This window comes from Glandiceps talaboti, chromosome 16 (assembly GCF_964340395.1).
Source record: "Glandiceps talaboti chromosome 16, keGlaTala1.1, whole genome shotgun sequence".
Classification (NCBI taxonomy): Eukaryota; Metazoa; Hemichordata; class Enteropneusta; family Spengelidae; genus Glandiceps; species Glandiceps talaboti.
This window is the reverse complement of record NC_135564.1, coordinates 20,100,384-20,119,838: the sequence shown is the minus strand read 5'-3', so window position 1 is coordinate 20,119,838 and position 19,455 is coordinate 20,100,384. Positions and strand designations below refer to the sequence as shown.

The 19,455-nt window shown below is 34.7% G+C and overlaps 1 protein-coding gene across 1 annotated transcript in view; it reads left to right on the top strand.

Moving 5' to 3' along the window:
* Positions 1–6,210, top strand: part of LOC144447024 (electrogenic aspartate/glutamate antiporter SLC25A12, mitochondrial-like) — a 35,215-nt gene extending 29,005 nt beyond the window's left edge. Inside the window, exons 11-16 of the mRNA XM_078136890.1 lie at positions 534–667; positions 1,844–1,984; positions 2,299–2,437; positions 2,856–3,014; positions 4,523–4,613; positions 5,251–6,210. Coding sequence (XP_077993016.1) covers positions 534–667; positions 1,844–1,984; positions 2,299–2,437; positions 2,856–3,014; positions 4,523–4,613; positions 5,251–5,419 — 833 coding nt within the window. The 3' untranslated portion in view covers positions 5,420–6,210. The remainder of the gene's footprint in view (positions 1–533; positions 668–1,843; positions 1,985–2,298; positions 2,438–2,855; positions 3,015–4,522; positions 4,614–5,250) is intronic.
* The last annotated feature ends 13,245 nt before the right edge of the window (positions 6,211–19,455 follow it).

The following is a 19,455-nucleotide window of genomic DNA, read 5'->3' as shown; positions in this document are numbered from 1 at the left end:
CACAAAGATCATCTTTATATTGTGGGTTTCAAAAAGAACAACAACTTAGGATTACAATGGGTTGATAATATATCATGTTGTGAAAAGGCTGAATATATCAGTGATATAGTTAGTGCCTGTGCAGGTCAGAGTGCAGACAATGAGGGAAAAAACATGTAAACATCAAAAGTCATACTGAACAAAGTATATATAAGATGTAAACCAAAGTAGTGTTTGGCCTGGCCTGGAAACTATGGTAACAGAAAGAGAGTAATCTGGTAAAACTGGCATAGTTTCACATTATAACATAATTTTGGTTGGGAACCATGGTAACAGTAATGGGAAAATCTGGTAAAACACACATAGTGTGTTGATACCATAATTATACATTATACCATAATTTTTGTGGGAACCCTGGTGAAATGATTGTGGAACTCGGCTACATGTTACCTGTTTAATACCACCCTTCACAAAAACACTGAAGCATAGAATTTGTCCTAAATGTTTCATTTTGTATTCCTCTGACAAAGCTTGCCATGTGTTCTATTGACTAGGTTTACTACCACAGCTTGTAGGGGTAGCTCCTGAGAAGGCCATCAAGTTGACAATGAATGATTTGTTACGTGACAAATTTAGTTCACCAGATGGTACCATACCACTATGGGCCGAGTGTGTTGCCGGTGGCTGTGTAAGTATGATTTGCAACTATTTATTTCTCACTTCGATGACATTCTGAATCTCCCAATCTGATAAAAATCTGATGTAGTGGTTAGCTAGTTGTTCAGTTCGATTTTGTTTGTATCATCCTCTGTTTTCTATGTTTATGTTTTCATCTTGGTCGCTGCTTCTCATTACCAGCCATGCTCAGTGATTGCATTAAATGCTCCATTTAGCCAATGAGAACTTGTCTTTACTGCAGTGTTTTGATTGGCTATGCACATTTGAACTTTACTGGTATAATAAGAATCAGTCATGTAGGGGTTGAGACCAAGATGAAAATGGGAATATACAATATAAATGACAATTCAAACAAAAAACATGACATATATTGTATAAATATCTCACCATTACATCAGAGTGGAATTCTTTATGGGAAGGGATACCCTGTGAATTCTAGTGAGTTTTGGTTTCTCGGACCCACCACTGGTGGCTCACTTCTTACATCCACCACATCAGTCTGGGGAAATGCTTCGTTAACAATCTTAACTCAGTGTGACTGTGTAGAGAGTCGGAAGTCACAAGGTGATAATTCAGGCTAAGTATTTTAATAGTGTCTTTCTAACAGGGACAGTTGTCAAGCTTTCCATTACACGATATCAATGTAATATTTACTTTAGTTAATGAAGTTAAAATTATGAATCATTTTCATCCGATGAAAACTGGGAATTTAGTGACAGTTGCCATCTTGGATTTCCGTAAATCTGACTAAGTTTATTTCAAGTCTTTTCCATTTACTGGTATGAAGAGGGGCATGCAAAATACAATTAAAGTCACAAAACCTGACACAAAACGTCATGTGGCTCATCAAAAATCTTACTAACGCTGCTACATTTTATCATCTGGCTTAACACAAATTTTACTGATAGAGATATTTTGTCAAGAAAGACTACAAAATGTAGCACTGTTGGTTAAAGTTTGTTGAGCCAGACGACATTTTGTTTCAGGCTTTGTGAGTTTATTTGTATCGCACTGCTCCCCTACAAATGAACTTTTTGTCTGCATGATTCTTAAGTTATAAAAATAAAATTATGCCTGTGCATTATTGGTATACCCAAATTTATTATTGATCGATATAAAAATACAGAAATGTGAATAAAATTATAATAGACGATATAGATAAAAACTTGTTTTTTTTGTACCCCAGGCTGGTGGATCTCAGGTTATGTTTACCAATCCTTTAGAGATCGTCAAAATCCGTCTTCAAGTTGCTGGTGAAATTCTTACAGGACCCAAAGTCAGTGCTGTATCTGTGATAAGAGAGTTAGGATTCTTTGGTCTTTATAAGGTAGGTAAAGTCACACCTTAGTTTTTGAGTTTTCACTTCTGCAGTACTGTATGTCAGTACTCTTCACAAAATTTGAGTTGAGACATACACTGGCATGTACTCCACAGAACGGTATAAATTAGTAGTTTAAACCAGTGTTTTCAACTCATTTTGTACCGTTCTGCTGTAATTTTGTCCAATTCTACAGTGTGTGCCAGTCTTTTCAAGTAATGTTGTACTGTGCTGCAGTGTGTGCCAGTGTTTTCAACCAATCTGGTACTGTTCTGCAGTATGTACCTGTGTTTTCAACCAATCTTGTAATGTTCTGATTGCAGGGTGCCAGAGCATGCTTCCTCCGTGACATACCATTCTCAGCTATATATTTCAGCTTGTATGCAAACATGAAACTTTTCACAGCCGATGAAAATGGTGTCAACTCACCGATTTCTCTCTTAGTCTCAGCTACCATTGCAGGTAAGTCTCTCTTGGTCTCAGCTACCATTGAGGTCAAGTCAAAGACAGCCCTTATTTATTTATAAGACTATTGTATTCACATCAGCATTAATAGTTGTCATCTGTCAGCAATAGAAGTATAAAGACAGGTATCATCAATAATCACTGATATTTGAACATATGAAAATGGGTGTGCAGAAATTCTTTACTGTCAATTCTACGGTTTGGAAATCCTGTACACTGGTGAGATTTGTCAAGATTGAAGGAATTAATGTCTGGGCATACAGATCAGTGAGCATTGTTCTCTATTCAGCTGTAGTTTTGCACAAGTTAGAACGAGCTATGAAAAAATTGTCATTTTTGGATTAGTTCTTATAGTAAGTTGTAGTCGGTGTAGGCTGTAATACAGATACTGATTTCAGTGTTCATCATATGACAGGTGCCCCAGCTGCATCACTAACCACACCAGCTGACGTCATCAAAACTAGATTACAAGTGCGGGCTAGAAAGGGACAGACTCAGTACCATGGTGTCATTGACTGTGCCAGGAAGATAATGAGAGAGGAAGGTTTCAAAGCATTCTGGAAAGGAGCTCCAGGTTTGTACACTAGAAAATATGTCAGTTGTAGATAATGTAACAGAGTCCAATGATGTATCAAGGCTAGTCAGGTGTACTGAAGTATTTGCATGAGTACTTGCAGTGTTCTCTACAGCCATACTTCTAGAAAACATCACAGGCACAGATACCCTGAGTACCTATGCTGACACTCACCTGACATGGGGTTCTGTTAGTAAATATTTTATTTCAAAAGAACAAATTTTGTAAAATGATAGCAGTGTTTACAAGTTAGTCCAAATACCCTGAATACCTACACTGCCACTCATACATCATGGGCTCTATTCTTATTACTTATGATAATTTGAAAAGAACAAATTTCGTAAAAAAAATTAGTGGTGTTCACGTTGTTTCGTGTGTATCAAAGAACACTCCTAGTCTTGTACAGGCATGTAATACTGTTACATAGTGCTGCCATGACTGCAGTTCAAATGCCAAAAGTATTAATCACTGGGTACTTTTGTGATAATAACATGTCTAATCATTGATGGTACAGTGCGTGATGTCTGTGTAAACAGTTTTGAAAACAGTACAGACCATCCAACATTTTGTCAACAAATTATGAATTTGGGGAGTCTGTTTGATCACTAAGTAACTGTATGTACATCAGTTGACAACAAGAATGTAACAATAGGATGAATATGTTGAAGATCACAGTTGTACCGTACCGTTCAATTTACAATTCTAGGTTTGTGTTTTTCAGAATCATCTCAGTCATTTCATGAATTGCTAAGTATTGATATGTGTTTTATGATATGTGTTTTATTGTCATATATATACTGATACATATATAATGAAATGTGCATTGATTTTGCATGTAATGAAAAATTTACAAAAACAATATTCTGTAGAGGACTCCTAACACGAAATTGATGCGTCAATAGAGAACTTAAGTAGTATCTTATCATTGGAGTCAAAATAATTACATAGCAGTGTTCTCTCCAGGATTTGTTGATAGGATATTGGCTCATTAGCATAAATTAGCATTAATTTACATAACAAAATAATTATATTCCTGAGTAAGTTAATTATAAAATCAAAGTACAACATAATATCAAACAAGTAGTACATGTACATGTGGCCAAATCTGTCTGTAGAGGGTTGAATAGTCGTTTGAACTAATTAGAAACTCTTTAGTTTTACTTGCCGCTTATGTGTGAAAGATCAATACAAACGTTGCGAAACAACAAAGGCGTCAGCTGACAGAGTGACAGATGAACAATGTCAACATGTAATATTTACTGAACCCTATGCAATCTGATTGTGTATCAGGACAACTGATCATGTATCGGCGAAAATTAAAGGATATCAGGCCCGATACGTGAAAACCCTCTTGGGAGAACACTGCATAAGACCATTCTTTTCTTCAGAACCAACTTTTTCTACAACTGGCAGACAATTATTTTTCACACCTATATATATAAATATTAATCTAAATCTAAACTCTTGTCATAAAGTCTGTACTACTAAAATATCTTGTTTCATTTCAGCTCGTGTTTTTAGGTCATCACCACAGTTTGGTGTGACTCTATTGACCTATGAACTTCTACAGAGAACATTCTACATAGACTTTGGTGGCAAGTAAGTGTACAACTATTGTGTATCTTACCTAGCATTTCTAAAGGACAACGCCAGCGTTACGCCTGTGTGTTAATAATTCTTTTTTGATGTTTACACAGTATAGAAGTATAGCAGTGTAGTGATACTGTAATGGTTGTTACTATGACAACAACAGTTAACCCAAACAATGCCATCAAGTGTATAACTATAAGTTTTCAGTGTCAAGAATCAATTTTGGTGATAATGATACATTGTGTCACAAAGCCTTTAAAATAGCAATGCTTAGGGATGACTGCACAATGTCACACAAGCTCAATAAACAAACTTCATTTGTTTGGGGGGAGGGTCTGATGTCATTGCAATAACGCATTATCCGTCTCGCGGAAGATCTCACGAGATCCCATCATGTCCTAAACGAACAATTTATTGAGCTTGTATAACATTTTGCAATCGTTCCTTTCAGTTCCTGGTTTACAAATATACTAACAGGGCTTCATCTGCAACAATGTTACAGAATCTACTTAGCAATTTTGGCTATGTGCCAACTAATAGGTTTGGCTAGCAATTCTGGTTGCATTTTATACATCACAGATCTTTTTCTTGATTTGCATTTGTCAAACCAATGTTCTGATAAATATTTTCTGTTTATTTTGCCTAGACGTCCTGTGGGATCAGAGAGCAAGGCAGCACCTTTGGCAGCAGATTTGCCTCCCGTCAACCCAGATCACATAGGAGGAATGAGATTGGCTGTAGCTACATTTTCTGGAGTGGAAACAAAATTTGGACTCTGGCTACCCAAGTTCAAGTCTCCTGTTCAAGCTCAGTAACTGTTTCTCAGGCGTGAAATCCCATAAATGCCGTAGCTTTGCCAAGTTTTGTTAGGAGAAACATCTTCATTGATTGTGATTTTGCTTGAAGCAATTCAGCCTCCAGAACTGGTAATCTTGCAAAGCAGTGTTATGCCTTGAATCAAATGGACCTAGTTTCAGATTCTGATTCATAATTCAGATTGAAGATTCAGATTTTTGCACAAGTTAGATCATGATTGTGTGCACTAGACGTGTGGATACCTCTAACTAATTTGTACAATAAAGCCGATACTAAACTTAATCTGGTGTGTGACACAGAGGCTTCTTGACATCTGTAAAACAGTAATGGCTTCATGTAAAAAAACAAAAACATGCTGCAAGCTATAACACTCAGGAGCAAAGTTCTTACAACACAGCTTTATGCATACCTTGTTGTTGACCACAGTATTCAGTTCTGATAGAGCACAGCAAGTAGGATGTTGTACTGCAAGAGAATGTTCAATGGGAGCTAGTTTTACAAATGACTAATTTTTTCTTGACATTTTCAGTGTTGTTGGTTTTATAGAGAAATTCTTGTACACATTAATGATATTTTGCAGAATAAATAAGACCATTGACACCTACATTTATCAGTGCTTCAATGCTATTGAAAATCACCATGCACTTAGGGAGTCTTGTGTTTTACATAACATTTGCATGCATATTATTTGCATAACAAAGGTGTAACATTTGCTTAACAAGGATTAATGTGATTGGTCCTTGTGTAGTATTTACATATGAAGTGTGCTGTAAGAAAGTAGTTTTGAAATGAAAAATTCCCCCCAAAAATGTGAAAAATTCATGAACTTAGGAAAACTAAAGTTCTTAATCGTTTGAATGTATTTCTAAGAATGATCAGGTTGTTTTTGAAATAATTGATTTGATACTTTGTCAGGTTTTCGTACATTTTAGTGAACAAAATGCCATGTTTTTCAGCCAAAGAAAATAAGCAACTATAGTTTGAAATGGTAAATTTTGAGTTGTGAATATTTAACAGTGAATATGAGTAAATGAACAAAGAAAAATTGTAAGAGTAAGAGAGGTTTGTTAGAGGAGTAGAAGGGAAAAACGATCAAAGTAGAGAGATAAATGAAAATGCACATACATGTAGTCCCCTTTCACCATAGATGAAAAGTTTCACTAACTATGAAACAAAGTACTAATGTTATCATGTGTGTCATGATTTTAACGCCCTGTATTGAGCCTTTTTTAGAAGGTAAGATATGTTGTGTTGTTCCACACTCACTAGACCTTCTCTCTCATCTCCGATATGTGAGGGCGCCCTCTCACAGCGTACCTTACAGACTACAGATATAGCTGTGATTGAAATCTTTTCAGGGAGAGGGTTTGATTCATTCTATCTGTATTTCATATCTATTCTCATTCTCACCGTAAACCATGGTCTCTTTTATGGCACCGTCCAAGAAAAATACAGCCTTGGTTTACAAGAATGGCTCATTCTATGTATTGAGTTCTACATGTAAATGTCTGACAGTGTCCTGCTCTGATGTCAACAACCTGACATTGTTAACACATACAAATACAAATGATAACTGGATGTCTTAATAAAACTGAACTCAAAATGTCTCCCAAAGTTCTGACTAGCTTTCACACTGTTAACCAAGCATCATCATCAGGTAGTAGAGAAGTGAACATTAATTAGTCAGTTGTTCAAACAAAGACATGAAATGAAGTATAGTAAATGAAACAAATCCAACGTCTTCCTTGGTCAGATTTTGATCAAATTAAAACAGCTACTGACAGAATGTTTTTGTTAAAGATGATAATAGGTCAAATCTACCCAAGTTATCAAGATTTTTACCGTGGTACACAGTATTGAAATCTCATGTAAAATTTAGATGATTTCTTCTCGCTGTTACTTGGATTCCTGCCAAAATAAGGTACACAGATATGGAAATCTACAAAATTTACCAGATTTTGCCAAGGTTACCAAAGCTTAGCAAAATCTTGAGATCCCAACAAGTACAGACTCAAGTTATACCGTAGATATATCTGAGTTTTGTAGGAAAATCAGGACATGAAGCAACGTAGTTATGTTGCTTTCATAAAACACGGTTACTAGGGCAACACTGAATCAATCCTGTGATATGTTGACAACTGAGACAGTGGAAATGGTGACACCTCACAGGGATGCCAGATTTCAAAATAAATTATTGAGTTGTCTGTGTTCTGCTCACTCTCCTATGTTGTGTAGTCACTGTGTGCTGTCGTGACAGAAAGTAACAAAATATTCAATTTATTTTCTAGTTTTTGGACTGCTTTCAAATTGGCCAAATGTGAACTTAACTGAAATATTGTACTTTCATCTTTCAAAAGTAAGTCTTGTGAGTTATTACAACTTTTCAGCATTTTTGTGGTGATTTTTCAGTATTTTGACCAAAGAAAGGGTACACATTGTAATCACAACAAATCTGTGGCTGTCTTCTTGCAAGGTCAAAGGTGACTTGGATTGTTTTGTCTCTTTAACTTAGGTTTCTATTTACACAATAGAAATAAAAACCTGATTGGATATCAAGAACTTCAGAAAAGGCCCTTACTGGTTAATGAGAATTTTACTCACATTAGATAGGCCCTTGCTAGTTAATACAATTTTATGAATTTCCTACCCATTTTCCCTCTCACATATTTGTCCAACAAGGTTTAAACAATTTATAATCACAAATATTTCCTAACAATTATCTTAATAATTTTATTAAATTTCAGAACAAATGAACAAATCTATTGACTTTGGAACAGCGTTAATTACTGTTACATGTTTGGCTAAAATATAAATTGTTATTTCTCCAAAATTTCATTTGTGAGAGCTGCAGAGATTAAAAACTGAGATGTGACCTCAGATTGGAGGTCAAAGGCTAGAGGAATTTGTTCATAGAATTCTGTTTAGTCAGTTCTGACTCAGTCAAACTATAAAGATTTAAATATTTGTATTCGCAGTAAGAAAAGGTCATGTGATTAGAGAAACTCATCTGAATTTGATGACAGAATTGAACTGAGTTGAGAGATATATTTGTACTTTCTCTAAATCAGAGGAAAACACTTTATTTGTAGTTTTTTATACTTTATGTTTTCCGCACAACTACAAATAAGCCCCAATCATTTTCAAAGAGTCATTAAAGGCCCATTATTCAATCCTTTATTCTCACATGAGTGTTATCAATGGATCTATAAGGATTACATAATAGGATCATTCTTTTGTTCTGGACCAACTTTTTCTATAGGTCTGCCAGACATCCGTCTTTCAAATCTAGATTTTAATCCTAATCTAAACTGAGCCTTTAAGCAAAGAAAGTCCATTTTGTGCAAAACAAAATTAACTCAACATTTGGATCAACAGGGTGATAAGAGCTCTCTGTGGGTCATTTCACAATATGAAGAAAAGTTAGACAGGAGTAACTAAGTTTCAACAAACAAACGTTTACAATTGAATAAAGAGTTAAATGTTCTAAATAGATTTTCTTGCTTCTTTTGTTTTTGTTTTCTGTATATTTTGTAAACAATTTTAAATGTTTCTTTTTTTCTGTATTGTGACCCATCTGTGTTGAAGTGGACGGGGATCAATATATTTCAAATAAACCAATTATTTTATAAAGTTATACTCAATCACATAACAGTCATGTAATTTACAATGTTTTGGCCTAATTTATGTACAATGTACTGTAAATAGGTTACAAGGTAATTTTCTCAGCTGCAGTCATAGCTGTAGTCATAACAGTCATAGCATAGTCATAGTAGCGCTTCAGTGTGCTGGATCAACCATACATTTGCAAGGTAGCTAAGGGGTATGATTAAATAGGGGTACTGTTAAACCCCTTAACTTACACAAAATTTGTAAAGGGACAATAAAACCTCTTGCATAAAATTGTTACCGGGTAGTATGGGAAGAGTCAGAACAACATTTATATTGGACATGGAACCCCCTAATTTACGTATGATTTGTAAGCATGGGAATTTAAACCCCCTTAACATACATAAAATTTGCATCTTTAAGTCTAATTACTCTGCTGTTTGCAAATTACTACTATGGAAGTCAAGCTATCGGCAATCTCAGATAGACACAAAGTAAAACTATTATTGCAACATGTTGATATTAGCTGTCAATGGACACTGGTTTAATTACACCCACATAAGGATGGCGTCTCTGATAGCAAGTTTTTCCTCAAATTGTCACACATTCGTCTCCCCTTGTTGTGAAAACAGTAATACTGAACCAGATTAAATTTTCTGCCCTCTTCAGCCAAATATTAAAGTTTTTGTTGCTACCCAAAATATAGACGTTCTGATGTATTTCAAATATTTTTGAAAATATCTCTGAAATGATATATCTGTTTTGATTTGAAATAAATTGAGAAATTAAAAAGAAAAGTTACAAAACTTTGATAGTATTAGAAGAAATTGTGTTCAATTTGAGTCAATATCACAAGTTAGTTGGATTTAATACTTCCATGGTGAGATTTATTAATTTACCAATTTTGTTAAATTGAAGAAAATCAGTTCATAATTCAAATTTGATGTAAGAGTACCTACTAGCTTTTGTAGATGTTGCCAACCATCACATGTTAACCCACCAACCATCACGTTAACCCACCAACCATCACATGTTAACCCACCAACCATCACATGTTAACCCACCAACCATCACATGTTAACCCACCAACCATCACATGTTAACCCTCCAACCATCACATGTTAACCCACCAACCATCACATGTTAACCCACCAACCATCACATGTTAACCCTCCAACCATCACATGTTAACCCTCCAACCATCACATACATGGTAAAGAAACAGACTGGTTAAGCTGCACTAGTTGCAATTGTAAAGTATTTTGAAACTCTATTGTTAGATATAAAGCCTGTACACTTTGAGCAATAGTGAATTACTAATGAGTAAATGTATTGTGTAGTAGTACAATGAAATAAATCCAATCAAATTGATTTTTGGGTCCGGACCCTAAATGAGTGCCCCCAACATGATCATAATTTCAACCTGTTCCTGTATAATTTATAGATAAAAGTGACATCTAATTAACATATACAATGTCTAATTTTTGGTATTTTAATAATTTTCTGTGAATATATCTAAACTAGTGATGTGGTATAAACATTGTCACAGCCTAGTGATGTGATATAAACATTGTCACAGCCTACAGCCACAATTGTCATAGATTGTAGAAGATATTTTGTACCATTATTTGGCCCTAATTAGTGGTAGTTAATATCATTGCATAACACAACATATCTTACTGACTACATTTTTCCACCATCACAGCAAAGTAACAGCAAATTGGGAATGATGATTAAGAAGTGCAGTCAAAATATTTTGGTTGATAATTCCTTTTGATTCCAAGTTTTGCTTCTATGTTTAAGAGTACGTTATTTTCTGAAATTTATTTTATCAATATTTCATATAAGCTATAATTTTGTCAACACTTTGTATAAAAATCTGGTTATCTATATTTTGTTGTCAATATTTTAGTATTCTATTTTGAAGTTAAGAAGTGTTGCATCACAAAATGTTTGTTTAGTTGTCAATGTAAGTGTTGCCAATAACTCTTATTTATTTTGTCACATGGAATAGTTCAATAGTGGAGGCAGATGATATAAAAAGGAAAAAAAATACCTTTAAAGTTGTGTGTTTATTACCGATACTTCCATTCAGTGTAAAATAACGTATTGTGTGTTACTTTGTACCCTTTGTTGTTGACTTTGATGTGTTTAAACATTGTTTAATTAAAACTGTTTGAAATTGGATATTTTTTTTGAAACATTGGACAGTTGAAGTTTGAATTTCTGAATGATTAATAAGCAAATTTTGTGTATATTTGTTAAATTGAAACCCAACTCAACAAATCTTAACTGAATTATGAGGAAAGATTTCCTACTTTCCTACATTTCATTGACTGTTAGTTACAAAAGTAGCTTTAATGAGATCACAGGAACACCCACTGTTACAAGCAAGAAGTGACCAATCAAACCCATAGTAATTGTAGATATGTAAATAATTTCCTTATATGGTGTGCAGTCAACCAATCAGAACAGAGTTTTGTGCATACTTATTAAACTGTCAAGCAGCGGGTTGGAATGTGACAAACAGTGTACAGTATTTATGAATATTTTAACACTCATGAATATTCATAGTTTCCATATTTGGATACATGTTCAGCATTTATGAATATTTTACAGTTATGAATATTCATAGTTTCCATATTTGGGTACATGCTACTTTTTTGCTATTAATGGATGTGAACAATAATGATTTGAATACTAATTAAAATAATGTTGCTGTTTGTATTGAAAGTTATTCAGTTTACACTGAAATGTGTCAACTATTTCTGTTTGAATCTGTTTGATGTTAACTTTTGTATTATTTCACCAAACTTTAATGAACCAAGTGCAGTTTTCAACCACAGTGAATCTGTCAACCTTGCCCTAAAAAAGACTTGTCTTGGTGCTAATACTCTCTCCAGAAACTATGGAGAACTTCTTGAGAGAGTAACACCAAGACAAGTCTCTGGGCTAGTCAAAACCATTTTCTTGTTGTTGTACATGTGAACATCTCAAATTTAATGTAGATTGCAGGTCACCAAAAGAAAGAAGACAGGCACCCTAGGTCAGTGGTGCAATAGTCTTGGCCCACTTAGGAAAACCAGAAATATGGAGTAATATTGCATGAGTCATGCAAGGAATAAACATAACATTGAAGAAGAAAGTGAATTGTGTAAACATTTGATGTCCTCTTCTGGCTACAAATGTGATAGTAATAGGATAGATTGTTTGTACATTGATTGATGTAATGGTTAAAATTGTCAACCTAATATAAAAAATGAAGGTGCCTCCAACTTTCATTCAAGGATTTCATTGTGAATTTTCAGATGACTCCATCCGTCTGCACAGAGTTGTGATATTAAACATCAAGAAGCAATAAAAATGTCTTACTTATGTCCTGTTTCTTTCAAATTTTAAAAATTGTTGTCAATTTGACCTGCTTTGACCTCTGAGTGGCATACCTTTGATACATGTATCATACATATTGATAGTGGCATGCTGTACTCATGTCATTTTGACCTCATGTGACCACTTACACCTAACCTGCTATTTATAGCATACTGTTGGAAATACATTCAGGGTATGTCACAACTTGGCATCTGAATCAGAGTCAGTTTCGTGTTACAAAACAATTCAACATCTGATGGTGCGAGAGTTAGTTTCAGCATCAAATTTTACAATCAGTTGAACAAGGAATTTTGTTATTACTAGATAAATGATTCCAATTGTCATGTCTTGATGTAAATAGAAATATCCTAAATTTGGGTAATGGATGTTTGTGAAATCAACCTGATACTTTCATCATCAGAATCAGCTTCTCGTGACCTTTGACATAAATATTGAATCTGAATCAGATGCCAACTTGTCTTAGAATACTACATCTGTGTAGTAACATTTAACCTTTGACCTTGTGATGTAAACATTTCTACATGATTCTCACTGGACTGTTCGTACTTTTATACATAGTACATTGATGTTTCTCAAATAGAACCAAGATTTTTTTACATACAAAACAAGGAGAGAAAAGAAGTGTTAATTTTTGTTTTTGTTCTCAGGCACTGCTGGATGAATTGTATTGCTTGTGTGCCACAGAGTACGGCTATTGTATAATAAAAATGACTTTCATACAGTTCAGTAGTTGGTGTATTTATGGTATAGCCCATATATTTTTTAAAACCATGGCGGAATGTCCTACGACAATTTCGAATATTTGTTTTAATAGAAAAGTTTAACAATTTGACTAAACAGTGGCAGGGGGTTGGCTAAGGTACATTTTCATAGGGCTACAAAAAGTTGCTTTTACCAACTTAAAGCAACTTTTTGGAAAGCACTATGAAAATTGAAAATGTTCAGGTAGTGTTAGTGAACTTGTTATCTACACAGACACTTCTTACCACGAGGAACCAGAAAATCGACCATTGTACGTATTAAAGTGTATACGTATATCTCAGAAAGATTTTTCGTGCACACGAATGAATATGATAGCAGATGAAGTATCAGAGTATAACATGATTGTTTATAGCACCTTTAACTCGCAGACATTATTGTTATTGTCTGTTTAACTTCATAATAGACCAAGAGAATGCGTAAAATCATGTAGGCTGGCTACCTCTTTCATCGCGCATTCGAAGTGTCTAATTTTTTGAATGAAATAGTAACATGGTGATTCCGTCGTTGTTTAGAAAGTGGACATACTACTAGTTACGAAATTTCCCTTATCGAATCGAAACTAAGTAAAATTCAATGTAATTGTTTGCATACTGTTATTCTGAAATTCAAAACTAAACAGTTGTATCTGGAAATGCTGCATGCCGGGAAAAGTGATAATCTGTGTATCAAATTAATCCAGTCGAACGACCATGATTTGCCGTTTTTCTACGATGCTACAACTGGTAAATACAAAACAACAATTAGAATGACTGAAGACTCGTTTTATCCACCACTAGGTGATATTTTTATTGCATGACATGCTGCGAAATCTTCTGCAAGTCAAATTTTACTTTGTATTATGAAAATCGGCATTTTCTCCATTTACATTGTCAAGCTGCCAGACTAAGTTCTAAAGTCTCGAAGTCAACAGCACTTCCGCACAACCATCTGAAATTTTCACTGGTGCTTTCTTAGGTATTGTTCTTATAAGGGAGCTGTCATTATTTACGACTGGGGGGGTCACTCAAAAACTGTGGAGTGAAAGGGGGGGGGGGCTACTCAAAATTTGACATGTTAAAATAGCACTAGAAAGCATTCTTTTAGTACTTGAAATTCAAAAATCTCTGGGACGGGAGGGGGAAACCCGATCCCGTACCCACCCCCACTTGGCTCCCTCAAACTCTGATTCAACTAATACCACCTAATTTCTAAATTTACCTATGGTACTACTTTGGGAATGAGCTGCATTCAGTGTTACCCCTTTCTCTTGAAATATCCTACATCCATAATGTAATAAGGAAATTCAAATTCAAAATAAAATTTTTGATATTGTATGTATGTATGTATGTATGTATGTAATATGTATGTATGTGGAAATGCCTAAGGAAATTGTGAGACAGTCCGAATAAATAGATCCGAAGTTACGAATAAAAATTCTTTCTCAAGGTATTATCAGTCAAAACATATTAGGTAAACACCTGAATATATCTACAATCTATATAACTACACAGCAATAAAATAACACTGTGTGTGTGTGTGTGTGTGTGTGTGTGTGTGTGTGTGCGTGCATGTGGTGTTTCAATGGAACACTCAACCTCAATTTGTATAATGTGTGTAGCACCATTAGCAGTTAATGAGTTATAATTGTAAAATGGTGAGGGGGGTTATGAAAAATTGTTGTGTCAAGGAGGGGGGCGGGGTACGAAACAATTTCAAGCCAGGTAGGGGGTCACTCAAATTTTGTGGATTTTTGAAGCAAATCCTTTGAACCCCCCCCCCCCCGTCATAAATAATGACGGCTCCCTATAAAGTGTGTGTGTGTGGGGGGGGGGGGGGGATTTATAAGTTCGCACTATTACGTGTGAAATTGATGATTAGTAAATGAGAACGATCGTCACTGAACTTCCCATTATAATGTGTCAACTTTCGAGGCCTGTTGTAAAAGAACGACAGATGGCCAAAAAAAGCTGGACACACTTTGGTTATGTGTGAAGTGAACATTAAAGGAAAGGAAAATCGGGTGACAAGCGCTCTCTTCCAAGACAGTTATATTGGCGCCTTGAGATAATCAAGACACTTTTATTCATACCTGAAACATCTCTACTGTTACATTACTTTATCAAAGATGGTGGTATCTTCAGACTTCTGATGCATTTTACATTTCTAGTATATAAAGGACCATAGATTCAAAGATAGTGTTTATTCACCTTCAAGTCTCACGGTTTTCAACACCGTACCTGTTGAAATCTTTAGTAGGGGGCCTATAAATCATGTAGCCGCGCATTAATTTACCCAAATACAGAATCTCATGACTGCCCAGACGCTCATCATCTTTCTTCTCGAGACGCGATGCGAAGACATGTTGCGATGGTGACTGTTAACACGTTGCCATGACGCTTTGTTTACCAGCATGCATGCCGGGTAGTTCTTTCATCTGCGTACTAACGTTAACAATTGCTGACAAAGTTTTCTGTATTTATTACGATATTCACGAGTAATTTACCAAAACATTTGAAAAACCTACATTGCAACATGATGACAGAGATTCAGAGTAAAGGTAGGAATGATTTAAAGGGTATCTGTTTACAATTGATAATATTTTTTGGAGTGATAAAAAGTACAAAGACGAGTTTTGATGAAGGATGAAGCAGTGTAGTTTACGACCAATACATTTGAAAAAGCGCTGTTCCGATTTGTAGCTACCTCGTCTTACTGAAGGCCCATCCTTTGTTATCTCTTTCACTCAGATATTATCCGAGTAGCTGCAGAAATTGCAGATATTGTACCTCGTGAAGTCCTTTCTGCAACTCAATATGAACAATTGGTAAGACTGGTAAACACGATAGGGTATTAGTATTTTTCAAGCAGCTGCAGATAGAAGAAAATATTTTGATAACAAAACGATTAAAATTTAAAGTTAGCGATTACTAAATAGTCAGCCTATCTGTTAGATGTACCGATATTAAAAATCGAATTTCGTAAAGATGTATTGAGGTTTTCGATATTCAATATTTGTTTTGATAAATGCACAATACAGGCATACTACTCTTGTCTTGCATACTTCTTGTGTGTATCCATATTCTTACACAACATATACCTACGATTGTTTTTGTTCGTAAATATTTCCTTAGAGTCATAGTTATTTGAGTCATAGTTATTTTATAGTTGGCTAACAGGCTTAGGTCCATTACTTTATTTTGTCATCGGTACTCAGTTGTCCATGTTTAATATTTGTTTCCTTGTTCCTCAGCAATGTCAATATATAACGGAATCATCCATCGAACACCAAGAAAGTTTGATGAACAACTCAGAACACTATGTAAGTATTTAGTAGTATCATGTCACAAGTACGTCAAATAGGCCCTACATCGTTATAAAACTGATGTGCATTTATTACAACATGTTAATTTAAATTATACTACGTGATAAAATCATTGTTTTCCATTCAGTATTCATCTTATTGTATGAACTTTATAATATAATTTCTTCTCTATCCATTCATCTCCAGACTCCATATAATAATAGCATTGGTCAGACTCCTAGATATGACCCGTGTATTTACTTTGCATCCCCCATGACAAGATGGGGTACAACGTATCCAGATTTCTCTTTTTCAGATGAAGCTGAGTACAATGATGGGTGAGTACAAGCAATGTCTTCAAATAATTATCTTTGTATTTACGCTAGGCTTTCCTCTCATTTCTGATGATAAATAGTCCGTGACAAGAGAAACTGCACAGAATGCCAAACAAATTTCATCAAATATTCGCTGTTACGAATACTAAATATTTTACAAAAAGTAAAACCTTTCATAAACTTTCATTTCAGATTACAATTTGAATATCACAATCCTTGGTCTACAACCTCTCCATATTACTTGCAATCCACTCCGTCAACCCTTGTAGTCACACCATGTGACACAACGTCAACCAATCACAACAAAGCACCATGTACACCAGTTTTACCATTCAGCCCATTTGTATCAATGCCAAATTCAAGGTGCTCCAACCCAAGAAAGAGAAGTCTCGATTAGTAAGTTGATAATGTTACTCTGCGTTGAAACTCACATGAATGATGGAATGTTTTAACTGTTTATCATGTGATCGTTTTCGATACACTGTATGATATTACAATCACATGCCTCGCCTTATAAGTGAATAAGGATAGAATATACCAATCTATAGGTTATTTTGTCAAACACTGCAACATAATGTCACGATGAGGGAGAAAGGACAACATGGATGGGGTCATAAAACTGCCTTATTGATGGTATACATGAAATTAATGTGTTTGTGAAATTCAAATTCAAATAGTACATCTTTTCAAACCATGTGTGTTTTTGAAGGGTATATATTGAAACCCAAAATATCTTTTTATTTTGTAAAATATACATTTCGTAAAGCATCGGTTACTTTTAGCTTAAGTTACTTGATTCAACATAATGATGACATTACAATCTTATATATCGTTATTGTTCATTTCAGTGATATTCATACATCGACACCTGTCACCAAAAGACTTAGGTCTGACATTCATGGTGACTTGTTTGATGACAAAGAAACTATGTTTACACCAACAAATGGGTGTTTTAAAATCAGAAGACGACAAACCCGACAACACAAGTAAGTATAGATAAGAATGATCACATAAAAGACAGGTGCTTCGGATGAGAAAAAAATTTGCCCAATTACTAAATATAATAAGTTTACCACTGCAATATTGTCCATCATGTTTTGATCACTATAAGATCTCCTTGGTAGACCGTTAAACTCTTTGATATGACGCCGACAATTACAAGAATGTACATGAGATTTTCAACGTAAAATGATAGACTTATTTTTTGTATGTGAATTTTATGCAAAAATTGATATATGTTGATAAAATGGGAACATAGACTTAAATACGATATTTAATTTGGTTATTCGAAAAGTCGGGGGAGGGGAGGGGGAGGGGAGGGGAAGGGTAATAATATACAGACGTTTTACGTGTTTGAAATCCACTATTTTTGGCACTAGATACGTATAACATAGTAAAGTATTGAGAAATAAATTATAACAGTTCCTACTCTAAATGTAACTATTCACAAATCAGTTCTTTTCATTAACTTGTACAACTATTCTTTCCTCTTTTTCATTGTAGGGGTTTGTTCAGGAGAGTTGTCAATCGAGCCAAGGGTGCAGTCAACTCTGTCAAAGCTCATTTCAAACATTGATTAAAAGAAGTTCAGTAACATTTAACTTTTAAGAACTTTCAGAATATTCTTTATTGTATTTTATTTTGTTATCATGTTAACTTTTGAAAAATGATGAGGTATTATTTATGATTAAGAAAGACAATATATAAAGTATTTTCTAAAATGATTTTTTGTCTTGTCTGATTAATTGGATGATATACTTACTTATGTTTACCAACTCCTCCATGGATCTATCCATTAATCTAAAGAATGTGTGCACAAAATATTTCGTTTGAAATGAGTGAGCCGTTTTTGAGGAAAAGATGACACAGACAGACAGACACACACACACACACACACACACGCACACACACACACACACACACGCACACACACACACACACACACACACACACACACACACACACACACACACACACACACCATAGCTAAAATATAACCTTCCCTTTATACGGAAGGTAAAAATGGTGGTATTTCGATGATATCTATTGACAACTCAGGATAGAAAAAAATAGAAACACATTACAACTTGTTATTTCGAGCTTTGATGTCTTAAATAGCTTTTTAATTTCATAACTAAAACAGTTTTGCGTGTAAACCTGTGAACAAAAAGAAGACTGAAAACATTAGCTAAAAAATAGCTAAAAAGTCAAAACTAACCTAATACAGTAGTTAAGTTGCAACTATTTATTCAGTGTTGATCGCCATATGTCATTTAATGTCTTTTCGGCCATTTTTATCTAAAAAGATGAACAGATAAAGGTAAGGCGTTAATAACCGAAATAGATCTTTGTCAAAGATGAAAAGAAAATCCATAACAATGTCAAAATTCTGCACTGCATTGTGTGCAGTGCAGTGGACGGCACAGTCGCTTGTAAACTGTTATTGCTTTCCTAAATGGTTTTATTCTTGTCTATAACGGAAATTACGGAATAAAACCATTTAGGAAAGGAATAACAGTTTACAAGCGACTGTGGTGCACGGTCAATGAGGCAGCGACATCGACATGACGTTTTTTGTTTGATGTGTTCTATGATGTGTTCCTAGGATTTGAAATGTCTCCCTCTATAGCCAAATCAAAGAAATAGACTTTCTGAGTTTGCG